We start from the raw sequence: 23,942 nt of genomic DNA on the forward strand, positions 1-23,942 counted from the left end.
TTCATCTCATTTGGTGAACAAAATTTTTTCAGTTACGCACACAGCTCACCTCGTTTACCCCGCCAATGTGTGACTGGGCGTGACGTTAACGTGGGTTATTTTTAGTAAAATGTGAAAATACAAAGGGAAACACAGCTGGCACTTAAGCTTAAATTGGTGGGAACTGGTTACTGTAAATAAGATATTATAAATTAAATAAGTGAATTTGTCTTCCAAATTACAATGACAACACTGGTAACGCAGAAAACTATAACAACCTTTCTTTATTTGTAACACAAAACTTCACTCATAAAAGAAACAAACAAAACAGGAAGTGATACAGTTCTTACGAAGCCTTTCTGAAAAAAATAATCAAGTTAAGTAGAAGTTTAAGTGCAATTTCACACAAATATTATTAGATTACCAAACTTCTTCACACATATTGCTGTTTATGTTGAATACTTCGGTGCTGTAATGTCAAAGCAGATACAAATTCACTCTGCAACCAAAGAATGTGGCCAAGTCATAGAGCAGCATATAGTTAAATTTAGTTTAGCTGCGTCATTTCCATTTATTTTTAACACTTCAATGTAGCTTTCGATAATCACAAGAACGGCACCTTCAAAAGAACAATGATTCCATTAAGATGTTCATAATCTCATAGGAATAAACACCGGAAGTGAGGACTGAGGATGTTTCAGAAAAAACTGAAGTAGTATGACTGAGAGATCTGAATGTCATTTCACCCTCACGAGAATGTCCACAGGCATCCTTTAAAAACAAGGTAACTTGCCATCTGTCATCACCTTTTGGGTATCTCTATAAGCAATCCATAGAGTTATCTGGTAGTATGCCCACTGGTGGGACCTTGCCTGGCAGACAGGACGGGGGAAGCATGGAGTTTGATGTAGGATCCACGTTTTCAGAGTCTTCCATTTTCTCGGCACAGCCTTCCCAGTTTATGTGAAATCTTGTAACACGTGGGTTTGATGCTAGGATATTTCTCTGGAGCTGAAAAAAATAAAAAATACAAAGAAAAACAGAATGAGTTACCATGGTAGAACAGTAAGATTTATGATATAAATAAATATGGTGTCTGGTAATACTTAAGCGTTTTTTAGACTGCCATTAACTACTGAGGTAAAGTTAAAACTGTAGAAAAATAATACCAGAAACTTACAGTTTCTTCAGTCAAAGAAAAAACAGCTTAGTGAAAATTTTGATCTTATAACCTTTTACTCAAGACATTTTTATTATGAAATGAGGAAGTACATTAAGTGATCACTTTGCAGTTTTAACCCATCTTTTTTGTGCCTGTAAGTGAACTTTTATTCCACATGTGAGATGACTAAAAAATGTGACACCTACAGTCAAAATCCTTTCTCATTATGGCAAATCTCACAACAACTTACGATCGAAGCGAATATCTGAATGAGTCATTGCTTGCAAAATGGCAGAAAATCTCTGTAAATTGCATAATCAGGAATGGGCTAATTAGCTATTCACAGTACTTTGGAGGGCCATAAAAGCATGCTTGATGGTGTGAATGTTTTTTTTTCTCTTTTCATATTTTAAATTTGAAAGCACAAAAACGTAGGCAAACACAGACAATGTCTTTTGCTTTTAAAGAAATATGTTGTTAATGTTTATCTGTGATATTTTTTAATAAAGTTTTCTGTAGAAAAACCTCAAACCCTGAAATGGCTTCAAATGGTAAAAGTTCCTTAGAATGGATCTATCAATATGTTCTACAGATTTCACCTATCAGATTTCCTGTTTTTGCATTATTGATTCAGTTATTCTAGATTCTCAAAGGTTAATATTAGACAAAAATAGCTTGAATAAAAACAAAATGCTGTTTTCAAATAGTGATAGTAAAGAGAAAGGTTTTCAAACAATCCTATGGCCTTTATAACCCTGTAGTGTAATTTTGCCCCAGTCCTCTGAAGAATGGGTTTAATTCAGTCCCAGGAGTGTTTTCAGTCATGAAGAGACCACAGCAACTCCATCATATTCAAATTTGGATTTCTAAGCTCCAATAGTACCAACTTTAAACTTATTTTTTTGCGATATCGAGAAGTGAACTTGCTGGTGTTCTTTGGCCCATTTCTATTGTTGCATAACCCATATGAGCCTTAGCTTAAGGTCACAAAGTGATGGCCCAGAAATTCTGGATGTTCTGGTAGAAAACAGAAATCCTGGTTCAATAATTATAGACTTGAATGAGCAAAGCAGTTCCAAGCCATCACAATACATTCAACATGTTTGGCTCTCGGTATGTTTTTTTGTTCCAAAATGCTGTTATTTTTACACCAGATGTAACAGGATGCACGTCTTCCAGAAAGATGTCTTTATCTTGTCAACCCACAGAATACTATATCTAAACTCTAGGTTAGTCTTATAGTTGCCTTTGTGAGGTTTGGTGGTTTTTCAATCTGAAACTCTTCTTTGGTGCCATTTTGGCCCAATTTCCTTCTTATAACTGAATCATGAGCACTGACCTTTAAGAAAGGAGAGTAAAACCTGCACTGCTTTAGATATTTGATCTTCTCTTTTGTGACTTCAGAGATAAATCATCAATCCACTCTGGAACAAATTTTGGCAGATAGATAATGGCATCTCAATTTCTTAGAAATGGCTTTATGACCCTTTCCAGAGGGAAAAGGGTAAATTATGTTTTTTTTTAACCCAGTGTCTTTGGATCCTGGGATGGTGTGTTGCTTTTTAAGATCCCTGAGTATTTTGGAATATCTGTAAATTATTTCTTGACTGCACAGGTTTGTCATAGAGAAAGTATCAGTAAGGATAGTGAAATTGAATTTTGGTTTATCACAGTTAAAGCATAAATTACTAAGAGGGGACAGTGTTTTTCCTTTTATAAATGAAGTGAATTTGAAAACTACACTTTATTTTTCCTCATATAATTTAGTAAAATTCTTGCCATTTTATAAAATTGTAAATAAGTCACTATTCATTTTACCTTCCATTTCTTTCATTTTGTTTATCTAATCCCCCCCTCCCCCAAAAAATAGAATTTTACTACCCAGTGACACATAAAGTCAATGTTTAATTTTTCTTTCATGTGTATAAACTTTATTTTAAACATTGAGACATTTATGTTAGCAAAAGCCATGTTACCATGGCATAAATCAACCAGTCTGACCTGTGTGTAGTCTGGCTTGATTGGAGGATTTTCACGAAGCTCTGGGTCTGTGTATTCATTGTTCACATAGTAACCAATTCGAATAAACTCCTGGCCACGATAAGTGCATGTAATTAGAACTACGGTTACGCCAACAGCATCACTTTCAGGAATCAAACCAGTATTTGGAGCGTCAGCCTGACAAAAGAAAAAACAAAAGCATTAAAACTTCAAATGGAGTATGTGTTACATAAGACACATGTACAGTTAAACAGTCACCTTTCTAGTATTCTTTTTCTTTTTACATTTTCTGAAGACAAACATACCTGAAAAACAAACATATGTCTCCCAGCAGGTACAGGCCCAACCAAAACAGAGTCCAGGATTTGGTCATACTCCTCACTTTCTGCTGAACCGACATAGATGATCTTCCATTCTAGGTCTAAAAAAAATATACTATAGTTACACATTAAAAAGGAGTTAACTACAATGCATAAACGTGAAGCAAGTTTTAGGTTGTCTCATTTGTTCAAATTTAGTGATTCCAGCATTAGGAGTCCCAAAAAAGGATATCAACAGACTGATTGTGGGAGCATGAAGCAGAATTTCCACCCACACATGGATTGGCCACCAGACACCAGACCTCATGGAGATTCTTTTAGGTGCTGAAGAACATTCAATTATGCCACCAGAAGACTTTCTGTATTCAATAGAGAATACAGAATATTGCCAAAACATCATTTAGAACTCTGTACTTGTTAGAAATCCCTGCAGCTTTTTCAGTGTTGCAGTCAACCTGTTGGCAGTAGCAATCAGATTCAGCTTAATCTTTTCACTGGTTGTTGATGACTTTCCAATTATCTGCAACATGTGGCTCTGGGGCTGCAAGTGGCTCTTAGGAGCTTTCAGGTTGGCTCTTATCATTGAGTATAAATGTTATGGAGGTACATTTGCCAAATATAGATGTTTCAACAAATGCCGGTTTGAGCAGCTTTTTCTGCATTTCTACAACAGCAATACACTAAAAGTACCTGTAAAATATTTTGGGATCCAGTTTTATTAACATTAGTTTGGAAACTACTGTGCTTTAATTTATAAAATTTTCCATAAATATGAACAGAGGAAAATGTGCCATATCCGTCTTCATTTTGCAAACCTTTTATTCTGAACCTAAACATATAAACAAAGTGAAAGCTCAGATTCATTATAACTGATGAAAGGTGTGAACTCAATAAACCTCGATGCTTAAACTAAATGCAAGGTCATTGTTGCTGTTTAATTTTTAAATCTTTGTTTAGTTTGTAAATCAGCTAGTTTTCCCCTTTAACTGTATTTCACAAATGTCATATCATGTGTTGAATAGAATGATTGAATTTGCCCATTAGTGTTTAATTTTAGTTGCGTAGCAAAAACTGTCATTTTATATTTGTGCTACACTTTTAAACTGCAACAAATTGAACTTGCTGTCTCTCCTTTTTCTCTGAAAGTCAAATCGAGAAGGCTACATTTAAACAAAACTGTACTATGCGAATATTCTCAGTGTCTATCGCGAGGAATATTCAAGCCAAGCTGTATCAAAAGTTTTTTTCTGTACAGCTCGCTGTTAACTCTAACCGAAGTAAACCGTTAGATAGCCGTTAGCCTCCACCAAGGAGTCTGTTTTTAGCGTCACACAAGCAGTTATATGGAGGTTTTTCTGCGATGGTACTCACCTTCAGGAAGGTCTTCCATACATTCAAAGGTGATTTCAAACTGAAAAGGGTTTCCAAAAGGACTCGGGTTGTCTAACACGGCTACATTCAGCACTTGTACCTTTGCCATTGTTGCTGGGGAGCTAAACTCGGGGCTAATAAAAACAAACGTCCAGATTCCAAGAAGAGCTTTAACAGCGGCACTACCACGTGAGTATTAGTAATAGATCTACCCGAGACACACCTCCGTGTTTACCGGTTCAACCACACGGAAAATACTTTACTTGACACGATGTCAATGTTAAACTAGGTAATGTGTCTTAGTATTTAACAATAAATTGCCGCCCTCCCGCCGTTTTGACTGTCCTACCCAGATGTCACTGCGAGTATGGCAAGCCGTAAGTACGTGGAGGACGTGCAGTGCGCTTGCTTGAAAACAGAGATGGACTGCCTTTACTGCCCCCTAGTGGTAAAATCACACAACATCAGCTGTAAACGTTTTTTTTTTTACTTTCTAAATTATCTGAGATAGTCCAAACAAAAAAAAATCTATCACTGTACATAACAAGAGTACAGGCATAGTCGGAAAATACTGACCATGTCCTTGATACACAGTATCAAGAGCAAAACATATGATGTTTGTGCATTTGCAAAAATGCACTCTGGTTTTGACTGTTTTTCAAGAAGATTTAAAAACATTGCATGAATAAAAAATAGGTTCTTATTTTTGGTCGCAACAGACACCATAGATATCTTGTTTAGGTTTTGATTGACAAGAAAGTGCATTCATTTTGTGTGCCAAAATTTATGTCAGTAGCACATGGTGCAAAAGATACGGGTGTTATAAATTTCCTACAATTATTTATTAAATAGATTTTATATATATATATATATATATGTACTGACATATTTCAGTCACTCTTTTTTTATCATTTAGAAAAACCTTTTCCTTTGCAAGCAAAGGAATAGAAACCAAAAAGTAAAATTAAAAATAAAATGATAATAAAAACATTTGCATTACAATGGCACAAAAAAGACAGATTGTTGGTTTAAAAGGCAAACGAAATTGTTGAAAAAATGTTGTAAACATTTCAAATTCTTCTCAAAATAAACACTTTTCTCACATTTTATGCCCTAAGGATCAAAACAGCCGAAGTTATGCAAAAATAACATTTAAAAGAATGTGTACAGCATCCAGAAGGCTAAGAAATGTGTTTTCCAGTCTGCAGACATTGCTTTTATATATATTATGTTTGTCTGCTATACTGCAGACAAACACTTATTCATAGCCTTTTAATAAACAAAGAAGATGATTTTATGTAACACACGCACATCCCCTACACTTAGACATATCTGAAAATTGACTTTAACTTTTTTTTCCTTCTCATTTTTTTACCTATAGTATTATCAACGACTGATAATAAGACATAGTAAAAACACAAACCAATGCACTGATGTAGTTTTAAACAGGAGCGCAACAAAACACACCTCAGTGCCCTTTTAATGATCTTAAGAAATTCAGATCTGCAGAGATTAGACTTGAGGTAGGCAACTTTTTCCTTTCACTCCAACCTCGAGTCTGAGAAGTGGAGATTACTGGAGGATTAGAGTCCATTGGACCAGCTGGCCTCCCAAATTCATCCTTAAAATATCTCAGGAATGCTGATACCCCCCTCTCATGATGGGAACCGTTGAACCTGATGGAGGCGCTGTTCTGTGCCACCTCCATGAGCAGGTTGCCAGGTGAGAGCTGGACAGGACAGGGAGAGCAGTTGAACTCACATTGTCCTTGTGCAGTTTGGGACAAGTGACAGAAACCAGGCTTATTCATATCACAAAAAGGTTTGATACATATTTAACATTGAGGAAACAGGCAATCAAACGGATTTGGAGATGTTTTATTCTTTCCCTCAAGGGCTTCATGGGGAGGGAGCTGTTCTGCTTCACTAAACTTCAGCTTTCTTCGACTTTGATACAAAGGAGGATCTGTCCGCCCCGCTGCAGGTAGATAACTGCACAGGTAGTGTAACACGAAACTGAATCATGTGACCAATGGGAATCTTTGAAAAAAAAAAAAACCCTGCTTTGCATAAAATATCTACTGAAAGAGCAACCTTGGATGCAGTCCGGTGGTAAAAACACTTTGAATCGATTTTAGGACTATTTCAGTACTTTACGTTACTTTTTTTGGGATCTATTTCGTTTTATCCGGATGATTATTTATGCGCAGAAGTGAGGCGGAAGCTGCTCGTGCGAGAGGAAACAACCTGTTCGATGTTTTCCCGATTTGCTTCGACCGTCCGGATCAAAGCAGGTAGCTGTGTGCCGTCTTATCGAACTGAATCAACAAATCGTATGAGAACAAGAACTGAAAGTCGACATTTCTGTTTCAAAGTTATATTCGGGTTGTGACACATTATATATTTATAGGGGGGGATTATTATTATTTTCAAGCAGTCTGAGCAGGTTGATGGTGATTCAGCAGCAGAATGAATGTGACTCAGTGGTTGTGGTATCAGCTGCCTGACTCAGCCACACAACACAGAGTGTCTCAATGAACTCAGAAGAACACAAGCCTCCTCTTTAATAATAATGATGATAATAGGACTGTGCTTGTAGCAGTCAAAAGGAGGCGTTAAGTTCCCCGAGCGAGTCGTGGAAGCAGTGAAATGGACCCAAGCTGATGCCCAGTGACCCCAGCCTGCCCCCCCCCGCAGAGATGGCAGCCTGTCCAGAGGTGCTGCCCTCACCTAAAGCCCTGGTTGGGAGCGTTTTACTGCTGGTGCTGAGCAGTAATCCCTTATGGGGTGAGTAAGCGACTATTCTCCACACTCCTACACAAATGAGCTAAGCATCCGACCACACCTACACACACACAATCACACTTTTAAATCTTTTCATAAACAAATCTTCAGAGACAAAATCGGACACATGTAAAGGCTTGTTAGTGTTTCCTAAGAGCATTACATTTAAAGAGACCGATGTATTTTCAAGAGAGAAGGCTGTCTGAAGGGTACACAATCCTGCTTCAATCTTGAATTTAGACAAAACGTTTTGCAGTGTCCCTTCTCTGACCCTCGGTTGTTATCAAATTGTACTTTCGTCCATGAAAATCTCACTCTTTGCCATTTGGTGAATGATTGACTCAGGATACCTTAGTCACAGGTTTCGGTTTTCAGAACAAGACTTTCTCTTTAACACGACTCTTAGGATGCCTAACACAAGCAAACTGGGCATATTTGAGTTTTTTCCCCTTCTTCAAACCTGCTTGAAACTTTGACTCTGCATTCCTATGTTTCTCATCTTGCTGCTTATTTGCTCTGCTGGTGAAGGAGTTACAATGAAACTTCATGAGAGAGCGGGCACATGGCTGGACAAGGATCAAATGGCTGATAAGCAGCGGCTGGAGGAGTATCTGCTGCTGCTTGCTCCAAAGTGGTCAACAAATAATTTGCTGAGCTGCAGATTTAGTTTTTTTTGTCTTGATCTGTTGCAAAAAAGATCATAAAAAGAATAGGGAGTAATGCAATGCTGCTGGTGTTAGTAATTTGACTTTATTTTTCTTGGGTTTTCATTTTACATACATTGTGAGAAAAATATCATTTAACATGGACTTCTTGTTCAGGTCCCATGCATTTTGTCAATTTGCTAATCCTAACTAAGTCTTTTCTCCAATTAATGGGCTGCTACATCTCAGTTATGATTTGTAAACCAATTTTGTTACTATGTTTAGCCAATGTTGAAATCAACATTATGAGATTAGAGCTGCTAATCTCGTGATATAGACACTCAGGCCTTTTTACCTTGCAAGTACTGCATTTGACTCCCTTTTGAACTCCCTTAATTCTTTCCAAAAAAATATTTTACAAGGTTATACTATGGAGAGTTTGTCCATGCTGACATAATAGCATGACACATTTCTACTGGTTTGTCTGCTGCACGTCCCTGATGTGACGAGCCCTTCCTCCTCGTCCAGAAGTGCTCTGTTTAATTGAGATCTGGTGACAGAGGAGGTCACCACAGTGCCATGTGAAGCAGTATAGAAATTCAGCAAGACTGACGTTTTTTAAATAATATAAAGACTCAGGGTTGTCTGTGTGAATTGGAGCTAACATTTATTTTTCTTAGCTGAAAGGAATGATACATAAAAGAGTCTTCTGCTGATGTAGCCCTTCTTCTTTAAGATTTCACATGTTTCGGGCAATCAGAGTATTCTAAATATCTTTGCTGTAGCAAATAGTTTCTGGATCTGCTGATGCCTTTCTGTTATCTCCAAGAAGTCTGTCTGTTCTCTTTCCGTTCATTGGATATTTTCTTTCTTTTCGACCATTCTCTGGGAAACTGGTGTTAGTGAATATCCTTGCAGATTAACAGTTTCCAAAAATACACAAGTCAGCATGTCTGCCACATTTGGCACCAACGGCCATGCCCAAAATATTCTTCCTTCTTCTCTGTGATGCTCGGTTTGAACTTGAACGAGTCATCTTAACTGCATTTAAATTCCTGAATGCTTTGAGATGATGCCATGTCTTTGCCCCAGTTACACTTTGTGTCAACAAACATGTGAACAGGCATACATAAAAGAGAAGCTACTGACTGTAGGTGGATATTTTTCAAAAACTTGTTTTCTTCAAAAGTGGACCTGGAAATAAAACAAACATTGAAGCTAAGCTAAAAATGTTTAACTTTGTAACTTTTACACTTTACTTCACTATTCACAATGTGTAACTCACTAAGTATATTGTAGAAAATGGTCTTATAAAAATAATTTTTGTACTTAGGACAAACTGTGCCTTTAATCACAAGCTGTTTAATAAATATGGGCGTCTTTGTTTGTTTTTGTCAGGTTTGTTTTGATTTGTGTCCTGTGGTCAGTCAAAAATTGTATGTGTGGCACAGAAAACATATCTCCAACAATGATTTTATAATCAGTTTCACTGGGACCAAAGTGATGTTTAGATTTGTATTTTCTTATACAGGAAATTCCACTTCTACGACCGCCAGTCCTACTAACAACACAGTAAGTGGGATTATTTTGTAATGTTCTCTATAAAATAATGTAATTCAAGATAAAGATATGTAAAAATTATATAAATTAATTCATTGTTCTATTGCAGGACATTTTTAAGCAGAAATAATTTGCAAAATTCAAAATGTAATTGAAAAAAAACCCTGATATGTGAGGATATAAAGTTAAATTAAGAAGTGATCATTTTCAACAACACATCTGGGGTCACCACCAGAGTTAGCACAAAAATGCAACTGAAGCATTTGCTACTTTCTTTTATGAAGTGGCAAGGCAATCTGTGAACTTGTGAATTAACTATTTAATTCCTTCAGGGACCAAACATTGCAGCTATCGTGGCCCCGACAGTCACCCTGAGTGTTCTGGCCATAGTTCTGGGCGTTCTTGGCTGGCTGTTCTTTGTGGTGAAGAAGAAAAGACAAACTGAAGGAACCTACAGGCCCAGCGCTGAGGAAAATTCTGGCCCTCGCAGCGTTACCGCACCAGACGCCTTACAGCTGCCAAAGGAGGAGAGACTCATTTGAGATTTGTGCAAAATACCAAAATGGACAAAAAGTTGCAAACACTCGGTGTTGCTAAGTGACATAGGTTCAAGCTGATAAACTGAGGAGGAACTTCAGGTTTAAGAGAGGACGGGGAGTGAGTTTTTAAACTCCACAGCATGATGCATAAACCCACTGCTTCCTTTTTAAACCAGAACTGAATAGTTTCTGCTTGGCACACAGCAGAGGAGCGCTTGATGATCTTATGGAGGGAATCAAGAACAATTAAACACTTCAATCAACTCTGAATGTCAAATAAGCACATTTGATACTGCAGTATTTCATAGGCATTACTAATTGTAGCTATTATATGTTTTTTTTTTTTGGGGGGGGGGGGGGAGTAGTATTCATATGACAATGTAACCCATCACTTGATAAAGCCCATTACAAAGTCACTTGTGAATCTATGCTGATCTATAATGTCAGATTTTTTTAAGCTAATTTCATTTGAAATGAACATGGAAGTCTCTTTTTACTTGATGAATTATATAAAATCTGATTTTATTTTAACCTAAACCTGTTGTGTAAATAGAAAACAGTTTTGATTTTCTCCAGGCAAAAGCAAAAAGCTATCAAATGTTTACACTTTGAACTATTCTTGAAGCAGTCCTTATTTACAGTGGCATAAATAATGCCATACATTTCATCAGATCAATTCCACATGCATTTATTTATGCTTTTACCAATTAAATAGTGAAATATTGGTTTGATGTTTGTGTTATTGAACGTGTCGGTCAAGTATGAAGATGATGGACAAAATGTGGTTGGGGAAACAGATGTCTAAACTAATAAGTATCAACATGTACAGTTTCTGATCTTACGAAAATGTTCTCAGGATGAGAAACCTTATCACTGCATTTGTACAAAAAGTCTCAGAATGATAAAACAACTTTTCAGATAAGCCTTTCCGGTAACAAGAATGTGAGAAGAGTAAAAGCAGAGTCACGGTTGGGTTATTTTTTGAAAAACTAGCAGAGGGAAAGCACTTGACTGTACCATCTGATAACAGAAACATTTCATTGTCCCAGGCTTCAGTTCACACCAGGGACTTACTGTATGTTACAAACTGATGATTCATAATGAAAGGCTATCACCGATGGCTCCAAATAACTTTGCTATCACTATCTTACAAGATTGGATTGTAAAAATATAAACAATGTTGGTTGGCTGTAAGTCTACAAATCTTTAATGGAGGTATAGATTATGAATGTCTTTTTCTCTATGGTACTGAAAAGACTTTCTTGTATTTTTGAATACAATGTGAGACTACCTTAGTAACTAATAATGCCACACAAAGACTTTTGACCTTTTTGGGAGAAATTGATAGATTCACTCGGTCTATAGATGTCGAGGGTAGAGCTTTCTGTAATATCTAATGGATTTAATCTAAATTGCATCAAAATTTACCTGCCTTCTGGTTCTGCTAAATCCTGGTTTTTGCTCCCCTTTATTACATTGAGCTTGTAAAAGAGGCAGTTTTTCTTTGATGGTTTGGTTAATTAAGGATAGACAATCCAAATAAACTTGGCCCTTTCTAAAGAAGCAGTTATCAACTTTGTTAAATCATTAACTAACGGTGATTAACCATATTCCTTTGCTTTAGTTTCAATAGACACACTCAGGTCTGACCTGGAGAATCACTATATCACCAGAATAGACAACGTGAAGCTCACCAAGATTTAAGGAAATTCAAGGAAAGATGAATAGTCATTTTCACCAGAATTGTTTACAGAAAACTTCCCATGGTTTTTGATCTCCATTGAACAGCAACAATGAGAAAATTTATCCAAAAATAGAGAAGGCATTGAAGAGTGATGAATCTTTCCTGGAAAAACCAGTCAGTGACGACTCCTCCTGCAGGTCTGGGTAAAACAATCTGGTGGAAAATTGCAAGGCCAAAACTACCATTGATCAAACATTAAAGAAAGGACAGTTTCACATTTCCTAAAACATTTTCTTGATGATCCCCAAGACCTTGGAGAGAATGTGCTGTCGATTAATAATAATAATAATAAAAATGAACGCTTTGTAAGGTTGGATTCTGTTTCATTTAACATGAAACTAGTACAGTCATAAAGGTAACAATGTGATAATCTGGGCTGTTTCACTGCATGCTTGCTTGATTTGTCTGTGCAATAGACATGAATTATGAATCGCAGACCACTTGGATTGGATACCACAGAAACTGTTGCTGGATTAAAAACTACTCTGCAGACAAGAGAGGGTCAGAATTCTGCCACAGGGATTTAAGGGACTTATGCTCGTTATTTCAAATGATTGATGGTATCAATGTGGACACAACCAGTTGAGTAAAACTTTCTAATGGCCCTAGATTTTATTTAAAGTTTTCAGTGTAGCAAAAGTGAAATCTGTAAGAGGTCAAATGCTATGTTTCATTGGACTCTGTGTAAAGCAGTACATAAATATCCAGTCTTTAAATCTGACTGATTAGTTTCAATTGTTATTCCAGTAATCTTAAACATATTTCAAACATTAAAGATGATTTACAAATTTATTAAACAAGTCCTTATCAGTGTCAGTTTTAACTGTGCTTTATCTTTTAAGGTTTTTGGGTTAAGCACAGAAAGGCAAGTTTAAACCAAGCAAACTGTTTGTTCTCAAGGACAGAAATAAATGAGAGCCAAGATTGGAGGACTTGTTATTTAAGATGGTAAAATTAGACTGGAAATGCAGACAATGGAGTTGGCTGGATAAATATTCTTATGCTAGTAATAACTGCTTATGTAGAATATTACTGTCTAGAAAAGCTTCATCAGGTTTTGCATAGATCTCTCTCTAGATGAATCAACACTTATATAAACATTTTTGCCCAATTTTTATTCTTTTGTTCTATATTTGAAGAAAAATATAAAATGACTGCAAGTGGATTTTAAATCGTATTCCTTCAATTTATCAGCCTAAATTATAGTCTGTGATCAGACAGTCTTAATATTTATCAAACAGATCGTTTCTAATTTTCTCTTTTGTTTTCAAAAGGTTTGAATTTAGGTTAAGTATCATGAAATATCTAAATACAACTAAAAATACCACAAATAGATCTTCAGGATTGTCTTAAACAAAACAGCACTGATGGTTATGCAGATGTTTGAGATTACACCAAATGAACTCAGAGGCATGAGACAGGCCTTTCAATGTGATTTTATTCAATTCTTCACTTTCAAGGCTTCACAGTTAAAATGACTTGCTTTTGGACGTGGCAAGGCAATGACAGGACAAATGTATGGAGCTCAAAGATCCAGTGCTTTCACAACATACACAACTTTGTAAACCAATCACATCACTAGTACCAGTTAATATCAACGTCAAACACTAAAGCAACACCAATCTAGTTTGCTCAATATGGAGAACTTTTCCATTTCAGATGGAAAGAGTGGAGAGAAAAAAAGGGCTGGGAGATGTGTGATGTAAAATGAGGTATGGCAGCTGTGTGAGAGGAGATTATTTTATGCGACTTCCTCCTCTCCCTCCTCTTCAAATTCGCCCTCCTCCGCGGTGGCGTCTTGGTACTGCTGGTATTCGGACACCAGGTCGTTCATGTTGCTCTCGGCCTCAGTAAACTCCATTTCATCCATACCCTCGCCTGTGTACCAGTGGAGGAAGGCCTTGCGGCGGAACATAGCGGTGAACTGCTCGGAGATGCGCTTGAATAGCTCCTGGATGGCCGTGCTGTTGCCGATGAAAGTGGCGGCCATTTTGAGGCCACGTGGCGGGATGTCGCAGACAGCGGTCTTCACGTTGTTGGGGATCCACTCCACGAAGTAGCTGCTGTTCTTGTTCTGCACATTCAGCATCTGCTCATCCACCTCCTTCATGGACATGCGGCCCCTGAAGACGGCAGCGACGGTGAGGTAGCGGCCATGGCGCGGGTCGCAGGCAGCCATCATGTTCTTGGCGTCGAACATCTGCTGGGTGAGCTCAGGCACTGAGAGGGAGCGGTACTGCTGGCTACCTCTGCTGGTGAGGGGGGCGAACCCTGGCATGAAGAAGTGTAGGCGGGGGAATGGCACCATGTTTACTGCTAGTTTACGGAGATCGGCGTTGAGCTGGCCGGGGAAACGCAGGCAGGTGGTGACCCCGCTCATGGTGGCCGACACCAAGTGGTTGAGATCTCCGTAGGTGGGAGTGGTGAGTTTCAGTGTCCGGAAGCAGATGTCGTAGAGGGCTTCATTGTCAATGCAGTACGTCTCGTCTGTGTTCTCTACCAGCTGGTGGACGGAGAGGGTGGCGTTGTAGGGCTCCACCACGGTGTCGGACACTTTGGGAGAAGGCACCACGCTGAAGGTGTTCATGATGCGGTCAGGGTATTCCTCACGGATCTTGCTGATGAGCAGGGTGCCCATCCCAGAGCCGGTACCTCCACCCAGCGAGTGAGTTAGCTGGAAACCCTGGAGGCAATCACAGCTTTCGGCCTCTTTCCGAACCACATCCAGGACAGAATCCACCAGCTCCGCTCCTTCTGTGTAGTGACCCTTAGCCCAGTTGTTTCCAGCTCCACTCTGACCTGTAGGTAAAAAAAATTCCACTTTATTTATGATTCACAGAGACAATGAAAAACAATGGATTCACTTTAAATTTGCCAAACATACCAAAAACGAAGTTGTCAGGTCTGAAGATTTGCCCGAATGGACCAGATCTGACTGAATCCATTGTACCAGGTTCCAGGTCCACTAGGATGGCACGAGGCACATATTTCCCACCTGAAAATATTGAGAAATGATTAAAACCATGAAATCTTATCATTGTTTAGCACTGCTAATGCTGGATGGGCAGCCTACCTGTGGCCTCATTGTAGTAGACACTGATCCTGTCGAGCTGCAGGTCGCTGTCTCCATGGTAGGTACCAGTGGGATCAATGCCGTGCTCGTCGCTGATCACCTCCCAGAACTGTGAGAAAAAAAAACAGCCGTGGTGGTGAGTGAAGTAAACAAGAAGTTAACTTTACTTCATATTTTTGCCTACTGGTATGAAAACATATCACAAATTTGAATTTGCAGAAATATAGGGTTTATGAAAAGCAAACTAAATAGTGAAAAACATATCTAAAGAGCAAAGCAACAGTCTGAAACACTTTCTGATCTGACAAATATCTCTTTGCATATTATATATATAAAAAATAAATGCAATCTAATATTCACCCGGAGAAAAGTGTGGTTATTATTGGTCAAGCAGAAAAGATTGAAAGTGGTTTGATGAAAATAGGTCAGAAAAAAAGGGGGAGGGGAGGCTGCTCCTCCACCGAGAGTAAGGACGCACAATACACGATCTTATTACCGTAAAAATTTAATGCTGCAGTCAGAAAAGATATAGCCTATTTATAAAAATATAATTTTATATGCATTTCTATAGCTAAAGCATGCACTGCAGAAAACTTCACGCGGTTAATTGATGATAATTAATGTTTTGACGCGTTTTGCATATTCAAAGCGCTGCAACGATTTCTGATTCGCTGCACGGAGTTCCTTCTGGAGAATTCCGAGAGGATGGACTAGCGGCGGCCGACAGCGGTGCGTCTGCGTGAGAATCTGCACAAATCTTTCTACGATGCAGAGGTCTGCACATATAAAACATGAACTACCTTTGCTCCGATCTGGTTTCCGCACTGGCCGGCCTGCAGGTGCACAATCTCGCGCATTTTGGGCAGAGAGACGGGAGGATGGTCGAGTAGGAGCTGCGAATCTGAGCGCCGGAGATACACGGGATGATGGCTCCCTGCTGCAGTCGATTGTGCAGGATTTGTTGCGCCGCCTTTAAGATCCTCTCTACTGGTCTGAAACGGTGGTGCAACCTGACGTCATCGCCATGGCAACCAAAGACCGGAGGAGCCAAAACCCCGTGGAAATGGTGGATAGGATGCGAGCGGCTGCATCACTCCTCTAGATTCTCTCACGAACCGACTGACCCGCTGCAAAGCACAAGACACGCACACACTGGGCATGCGCAGAGGCTGTGGGAGGCAGTTTGATCAGCTGCTCATGTTCGGCATGAAATGAGATCAAATCCATTTTATTTAGAATTTCATTGTGTTTAAAAATACAATGATACAAAATGCAAAATACTTTTTTAGGTGCCATGCTGGAACTTTGGCATGTTGGTGGGAACCAAAAAGGACCCAAGAATCAGTTTATATTGATGCAAAAACATTTCCCTCGCTGGTTCCCTTCAGTCTTATCAAAATGGCACTTTTAATTGCTGTTAATTGTCTCTCTAACTTTGCAACCTGGCATCAGGTTACAAAGAAAATAAAATTTGATGCATGACTTATTCTGCCCGACTAATAATACAGAGAAAAAAAAAAAAAAAAGAAATGTTGCAAAACAAGTTGTCAATGTATTCAGCATTCATCGGCTGCATGGTGTTTAAAGGCAACACCAGGTACTGAATTTAAATAATTAAGCATTTTGTATTTATGAAAAAGCACAACTATTTAAATGATATAATTATCAACTGTCTAACATTCTAAAATAATATGTTCACAGTGTAAAAATGGTCACCAGAACCTAAAAATACATCCTCTCTTCCAGCAGACACTTTTAATTTGAATGCTCTCCATCTGTAATCTATTTGTATCTTCCACTCAGTTACAGGAGAGTGAAAAAGACTAAAGCAGGATAACAAAGAAAGAATGCGGTACAGCAGCACTGAGATTTTAGCAAATATTATTAAAATATTATCTGAAATACAGTTGTTTTCAAAAACACATACCCCCGTTCAAACTTTATTGGACAGGGGTATAAATAAGATCAAGATGAAGCTTTTTCCACATTTGATCTGACATGTGTCCTTTACAATTTAATTAAAAATATAGCGAATGTATTCAATGTAAAATATGTGCACAAAAATCCTTTAACATAGCTGCATAAATTTACACACTTTTAGACATCTTGAACTGTTATAACTTAATTTATTTTCATTTCAGTTTCTGTATTGATAACTTTCTTATCTTCATTTATTTGCTTAGCTCTTGCCATTTTAGTGTGTCCTTTCTGTTAGTTAATGTGCTTTACATGAGTGTTTCTTTTTATTTACTACTTGTGTTTGTTTCTGTGTTTTCCGTAAGTTCTCTCTGCTTCATTTTTCTTCCACTTCTCCGTTAGTCTCACATTTTGATCCAAAACTAAAATCTTTTTAATCAGGATTTCAAGCCAATTAATTTCCAAATTCACTTGCCAACATAGTGAGGCCACAGTTTGAACCTAAGTGATAATTTGACAGCGAAACTGCAGGTTCTAAATTCACTCATACACAAAAAATAGTTGAACTATTTCAACTAAAGTTGAACTATTTATATCTCACTCTCCTCTGATCTGATGGCCATTTGCCAGAGAAAATTGTTTAGAGCTCCTATTGTTGAAAGCAGCTTGTTGTTGTGTTGCTTTGAGCCGTCAACACAGATGTCACAACCGAAACATTTGAATTTATGTCTTGAAAGATCACATTCCAGCCTTGTAAAAAGTTACCAACCAGTTTTTAGTTCCTTCTCGACTGGCCAATGAGGCTTTATTTCCTGTTTGCCAGCCATGCTACATTCGGGGCTTTCTCACACTGCTGCATGACTGATGTTACACCCACAGAGGACAAGCACAGGAAAACCAGGAACATTTTCCTCTTCTCGTCAAGAACAATAGAACAGCTTGCAGTTAGCACAAACTGAGATTTTAGGACGGCGTGTGTTGGAACCAACGCGAAAGAGCTTTCTTTTTTAATACTGAGCGTTTGACATTCGCAAGGTAAGGATCATGTCTCTTCCAGAGGAGGATCTGACATGTCCAGTGTGCTGTGACATCTTCAGGGACCCTGTTCTGCTGTCGTGCAGCCACAGCTTCTGCAGGAGCTGTCTGAAGAAATGTTGGGACACAAAGACAGGGGAATGTCCAGTTTGCAGAAGGAAAGGGTCCAAATGCCCTCCTCTGTCCAATTTAGCCCTGAAGAATGTCTGTGAAGCTCTTCAGCAGCTGAGGAGGCAAAACTCTCTGGAGGAGCAGGGGAGGTGCAGCTTACACGGGGAGAAGTTGAAGCTGTTTTGTCTGGCTGACGAACAGCCCATCTGTGTGGTGTGCCACGCTTCCAAACTTCATAAAAATCACGACTGTTCCCCGGTTGAAGAGGCACTTCTGGACTGCAAGGTAAGGGAAATAAACTGCCTTTTTAAGAGCTGTTGACAGAATGCGGTTCTACTAGTCCATCCTGATTGTCAACCGTTGTGTCAGAGAAAGAGACAAGAGCAAAAACACCCGATATGATGTCTGCTGTTTGGATATGTTTGGCTTCCAGGAAAAACTGGAGTTCACACTGAACAGATTGGAAAGCAAACTGGAACACCTCCAAAGAAAACACAGGACCTCTGCTGACATGCTGGCATACATTAAGGTAATGCATGGTTAAACAGAAGCAACAATTATTGCCATAAAAAAGACAGAAAACATTATAACGTGTTTCTGATAATATTCCTGACAGTATCAGACGCTAACAACTCAAAAAAAGATAAAAAACCAGTTTGAGCAGCTACATCAAGCCCTTTGTGATGAAGAGTCGGTCCGTAGAGAAGCTGTGAAGCGTGAGGAAGAGGAGAAGACAGCATCGATCAAAGAAAAAATGAACGAACTTTCAGCAGAAATGCTTTCTGTCGCTGCGACTATGTCTGCCATCAAAACACAGCTCAGAGAAGATGATATGATTATGTTAAAGGTACGAGCCACACAACGCAGCAGTACTGTTGAGGATTAAAAACACAGTTATCCTTAATGCTGTTTTGTTTCTTTCAGAATTTTAGAGTCACTCAGGAAAGGTAGGTTGATAATATTTCAAAACATTAATGTTATAAAATACACATATGTTGTAATTATTACTCTGCTTTTATCATAGGGATAAAGATATGGAGGATGATTTAGATAACTTGTCCGGTTTACTGTTAGATGCAACAAAATACCTCTCTAACCTAAAATACAGTGTCTGGGAAAAAATACTGGACAAGATTGACTACAGTAAGTATATTTAAACAATTATATAACAGAAGAATTATCCACCACAAACCTGATTTGTAGGTGGTCAATACTCTGGCTAATTTTCTGCTTTGTAGCCTCTGTAACTCTAGACCCAAACACAGCACACCCATGCCTCGTCCTATCCGAAGACCTCACTTCCCTTCACTACTCACAGCAGCCCACTTGTTTTCCTGACAACCCTGAGCGCTTCCACGTGAGTGCAGAAGTAGTAGGAACGACCTCGCTCGGCTCAGGAAGCCACCACTGGGTTGTGGAAACAGGAAGTAATCAGGACTGGCTCCTGGGCGTGGCCTCATTGTCTGCGCCTAGGAACGCCGAGGTCGCAGCTCGGCCTGAAAATGGCTTTTGGACTTTGTGCTTCCGGGACGGAGAGCTCAGAGCAATGAGCTCGCCACCCACCCTGCTGACTGTTACAACTAAGCCCGAACAGGTCAAAGTTCAACTGGATTACAACAAGGGAACAGTGTCATTTTTTGACCCTGTGGACAATTCGCTCCTGTATGCTTTCACACAGACATTCACAGAGCCTTTACTGCCATATTTTTATACACAGAGTAGTCACCCTCTGAGAATAATGCCAGAGAAGGTGCTTATCACAGTGCTGCACCAGTAAGTAGGTTTTCTTTCTTTCTTTTTCTTTTTTTAGCTTTCCTGTTCTCCCAAAACAATGTTCCTAAAGGTCTCCCTTCATTTTATAAAGTTCTGGACACAAATCTTCATGTTTAAGCACAGACACTTTCAGCTTTTACTTCAAACCAACTCCATCCTCTCAAATCCAACTAATCTTATTGAAACACTAAACTTTGCTTGTAGGCATTACATAAAAGACTCCCTTCCCCAAATAGAAAACAAGTACAAGCAGCGTTTGTAAAAGTATTCATAATTCTTCAGCTTTTTACATATAAGGCAAACATTATAGTATTTTATTGGGATTTTAAGTGTTGCATAATTGTGAAGTGGAAGGAAAAAGAGACGGCAGTTTAATAAAAACTGAAGTGTGGCATGCTTTTATATTAAGTTGTAAAACCACGTTTTGCTGCAGTAACAGGTGCTAGAAGTCAAACGTTCATGGCATATGTTCGGTTTTCTAACCAGATGCTTTATCCCCACTAGAAAAACATCCCACAGCATGATGCTGCCCCCTTGTTTTACTACCAAGACTGTTTGTTCAGGGGATTGTGGTATTTTTCTGCCAGATGTAACCAGACCATGTTCTTCCACAAGTTTGTTATGTCACAAGTGGAGATGGATTTGGACAATTGTTTGTGTGAAAATATCAGAGTAAAGGAAACTGAAGATAAATCTTCATTGCACTTTTCTTCGATTTTATTTATTTATTATTTTAAATAAATAATTTTATACAAGGACTGAATGTTTTTATAATTGTCAGAGATTGTTAAACAAAACTAAATTGAGTTTTAGATATTTCACAACATTTGGACTAGAGCTAGGTTTTTTTTGTCTTAGCTTGCTAAATAAGTGTTGTTCATTATTCAGATTTTTTCTCTTTAAATAAAACAATCTGTACAAATTTCCTTCTTCTAAAACTTGATGCTAAGTTTTTTGAAGGTCCATGAAACATTGAGCTGCCCCAAGATCAAAAATTGTTATTTGGGTTGTAAGGTTTCAGGATCTTAATTTAGTTCTAGGAACACAAGCTGAGCCAAATATTAAAATATGTAAACAGTGTCATTATATTTGATATGTTATTTCGGAGATTGGCTGGTGGTTTATTTATTTTGATTTTTTTGCTCATAGGACAGTAATAGAAAATACTGTGGTGTATTTTCACCGTCTGTGTAATTTTGTCGCTGCCTTGTGTTTGTCACGAGTAGTAAAGATTCTTTGTGAAGATCTTGGCTGATTTGTCCTATTTTTTGTTGTGAGATGTACATGTTTGGAATCAGCTCAGTGAATTTGATAAAAATACAGCCAAATTCACATTAGAAAAAAAAAACAAACAAAAAAAAAAGCAGTGTTCTTTTTTATAGTTTATTTTTAGACACAAGAGGGCGCCAAACCCAAACAATTGACTTGTGAGTAAAAGTTATTACATGCCAATAGATTTCATGTCGCAATAAGGTTGTTACAATATCAAGCTGAGATGGACAAACTTACATTATTATATCATTACACGTTTTCTCAAAACTGCTTTTATTTACGTGGTATGGAAATAACATTAGATCTAAACACATTTCTAGAGGAAAAAAATTCCTTCAGTCTATTTCATCACAGTATATTTTGTTTTCATCATGTAGTCTTACAAATCTAAGCTGATGGTCTTTGTGTGGACATATTTTTATTTTTTTCTGTGGTGATGCAGGAAGTGAACTTCTTAATGCAAGCATCTGGAAGGAAAGGAACCTTCTCCAGACGGGACAAGTAGACAAGTGGTTGGATAGTGCTGCTAATGTTTAGAAAAGCGAAGCCAATGGGCTGCACATAGCAACGAAACACATCAGGGGTGTAATGATCTTCAAATGGAAACAGTGCAACAAGGGGCAAATAGTTGAAAATAATGATACGGAGGATGGAGAGCACCATGTTGAAAGCCTTCTTCTTCATGGGATGCATGTCGTCTTTCCCGGCGCCACGAGATTTCTTCAGGGCCCATAAAATGCAAACATTACAGACCACCATCCAGGTAAAAGTTGCAAGGACCTCGCCAGTGAACACCTTCTCGAAATTGGGAAAACCGCCCACCATCTTGGCTGTAGAGTAGGCAAAGGTGAGACAGAGTACCAGCAGTGTGAGGCTCAATCTGTATTTGATGGGTTTCAGCTGCCCAAACGTGATCGGAAAGAGCACGGCCACAAATCGATCCAGGCAGATGCAAGAAAGAAACAGTGGGCCGCTGGTGTCTTTAACACCGAAGGAAAACTTAACCGCTGACCAGACCTCTTTGCTATGCCAGATGTAAAGATTTAAAAAGTTTAGAGGGGTCATGGTGCCAAAGTAGGCATCCATGAAGGCCAAGCAACCCAGGAACAGGTCTGAAGTGGACGGTTCTTTGCGATTGTGAATAAGAATTGCAATGACAAGAACGTTGGCAGGTATTCCCACAATTACATTGATGATTTGTAAAGCAAGATCAAACAGAACTCCCTCAAAGTACTTCTCACAGCCATCAAACACGCTAAAATGTTTAACAGTGGCGTTGACATTAACTGTGGTGTTGTGAGGGACTTGTGCAGAAACAGAGGTTGAGTTAAGTTGCAAGATGTATCTGTCCATGTTGACCAGCGAACGGAAGAACTCTGAAAGAGAGAATGGAACAAAAGTTGTGGTTGTTATCCAACTAATACAACAACAGCGAGAAAGGATTTTTCCATTAAAGCCCAGAGTTATCTTGATGATTTATTTCATTTATTTCATAGCCTTTTCCCAACTGAACAAAACTCCAAACTGTCACATCAGACATGCTGTTCTTTATTAGTCCCCTTGGGTTGTGATCTCTGAGCAGTCGAATCTCAGCAGGAACAAAGTGGCTGCAGAGGCAGCTGTCAGACAGTAAAAACACGTTACAAACACCAACAGGACCTCTCCTCAGGCTGTTATTTTGTTATTGGGTCTGTGTGGGCTCCCCTCCGGGAAACGCGACTCCCTGAACAACAATATGTCTAAGACACTTCAGAGACACCTTCCAACATCCTTTCATAAGAGAATAAAAGAGCATCAGCTCTCGGTTTTAAACAACAAAGGTCATACTTTGCATGCCGACAATAAATGATCGTAGATGTTCTAGAGCTTTTTAAAGGTCAGTCACTACATGCGATTGTTTCGCAAGCTATTTCTGAACAAAGAATGCTAAAACGGAAAATCAATTTGATACATTTGAATGATGAAAAGATGTTTTAATATATGAGGGTCACTTATGTGTTGGCTGCAATCTCTGTATATTTTCCTGGAAGTAGGAACTCAGTCTCTGCAGATTGTACTTAAAGCTGGAAAACTGTTTGCTACAGCTCTGATTATTGCTCTGCACACAATCTCAAACTTAAACACTCTCTTAAAGTCATTACACCTGAGCTGCCTCCAGCTATGGACTACTGAGACCAGCCTGTGATTATTCCTTGCCATCAAGGGGACTGATTTGCTTCATTGTAGACCGTTTTTAGCCTCAGCCCCCCTGCGAATGGTGTTTCCAACCTCCCTCTGCTACAGGCCTCACCTCAGGCCAGTCACACTCCTGTGGGATTAATCACACCTGCAGACGACTGGAGTTTTTAACCAATAAGCTTTTCCTTCGAGATTACAAACAAAGTCAATTGTTTTTTTTTCTCCTTCAAGCACATCTTTTGACAGTGAAATAAACAACGAACAATCTAAAACGTTGGCTGTCTGTTCATCTACAGCATGACTAAATTTGCAATTTTGAAGTTGTTGAAAAAATGACTTGAGCCATTTGCATATAATTGAATTATTTGTGTGCCTGTCTTGTAAAGGGTTAAGTTTGTTCTATCAAGTTATGAAAGTAAACTTTTCAAAAACTTTTTTTAATGTTTGCGACTGAAAAGTTTTCTGTCATAAAAAATATTT

At 38.6% G+C, this 23,942-nt stretch overlaps 5 protein-coding genes across 10 annotated transcripts; 2 read left to right on the forward strand and 3 right to left on the reverse strand.

Moving 5' to 3' along the window:
- Positions 1 to 245: 245 nt before the first annotated feature.
- On the reverse strand, positions 246 to 5,199 carry asf1ba (anti-silencing function 1Ba histone chaperone). Its single transcript, XM_055035087.1, has 4 exons — positions 4,834 to 5,199; positions 3,448 to 3,563; positions 3,143 to 3,319; positions 246 to 990 (listed from the first exon to the last, which is right to left on the reverse strand). Exons 1-4 carry the CDS (start codon positions 4,940 to 4,942, stop codon positions 799 to 801), a joined length of 594 nt encoding a protein of 197 aa, XP_054891062.1. The 5' UTR covers positions 4,943 to 5,199; the 3' UTR covers positions 246 to 798.
- Positions 5,200 to 6,549: 1,350 nt separating this feature from the next.
- crb3a (crumbs homolog 3a) lies at positions 6,550 to 10,711 on the forward strand. 6 transcript variants are annotated; one of them, XM_055035090.1, is made up of 6 exons: positions 6,550 to 6,654; positions 6,728 to 6,944; positions 7,043 to 7,126; positions 7,432 to 7,619; positions 9,792 to 9,832; positions 10,153 to 10,711. In XM_055035090.1, the coding sequence occupies exons 4-6, from the start codon at positions 7,496 to 7,498 to the stop codon at positions 10,360 to 10,362; spliced, it is 375 nt and encodes a 124-aa protein (XP_054891065.1). In that variant the 5' UTR covers positions 6,550 to 6,654; positions 6,728 to 6,944; positions 7,043 to 7,126; positions 7,432 to 7,495; the 3' UTR covers positions 10,363 to 10,711. The 6 variants fall into 6 exon arrangements, with proteins under 6 accessions (XP_054891065.1, XP_054891067.1, XP_054891063.1 ...); XM_055035092.1 differs by having other exon boundaries at positions 6,728 to 7,126; positions 7,418 to 7,619; XM_055035088.1 differs by having other exon boundaries at positions 6,728 to 7,126.
- Positions 10,712 to 13,523: 2,812 nt separating this feature from the next.
- Positions 13,524 to 16,285, reverse strand: tubb4bl (tubulin, beta 4B class IVb-like). Its single transcript, XM_055035068.1, has 4 exons — positions 15,977 to 16,285; positions 15,177 to 15,285; positions 14,988 to 15,098; positions 13,524 to 14,902 (listed from the first exon to the last, which is right to left on the reverse strand). The coding sequence occupies exons 1-4, from the start codon at positions 16,031 to 16,033 to the stop codon at positions 13,845 to 13,847; spliced, it is 1,335 nt and encodes a 444-aa protein (XP_054891043.1). The 5' UTR covers positions 16,034 to 16,285; the 3' UTR covers positions 13,524 to 13,844.
- Positions 16,286 to 17,844: 1,559 nt separating this feature from the next.
- Positions 17,845 to 21,257, forward strand: LOC129363164 (zinc-binding protein A33). Its single transcript, XM_055035067.1, has 6 exons — positions 17,845 to 18,524; positions 18,673 to 18,768; positions 18,856 to 19,086; positions 19,164 to 19,186; positions 19,264 to 19,382; positions 19,478 to 21,257. The coding sequence occupies exons 1-6, from the start codon at positions 18,138 to 18,140 to the stop codon at positions 20,014 to 20,016; spliced, it is 1,395 nt and encodes a 464-aa protein (XP_054891042.1). The 5' UTR covers positions 17,845 to 18,137; the 3' UTR covers positions 20,017 to 21,257.
- Positions 21,258 to 21,671: 414 nt separating this feature from the next.
- Positions 21,672 to 22,637, reverse strand: LOC129363172 (G-protein coupled receptor 183-like). The gene has a single exon (XM_055035081.1). The coding sequence runs from the start codon at positions 22,635 to 22,637 to the stop codon at positions 21,672 to 21,674; it is 966 nt and encodes a 321-aa protein (XP_054891056.1).
- Positions 22,638 to 23,942: the final 1,305 nt, after the last annotated feature.

The sequence above is a fragment of the Poeciliopsis prolifica genome, unplaced genomic scaffold, assembly GCF_027474105.1.
Source record: "Poeciliopsis prolifica strain line A6 unplaced genomic scaffold, Auburn_PproV2 SCAFFOLD010, whole genome shotgun sequence".
Taxonomy (NCBI): Eukaryota; Metazoa; Chordata; class Actinopteri; order Cyprinodontiformes; family Poeciliidae; genus Poeciliopsis; species Poeciliopsis prolifica.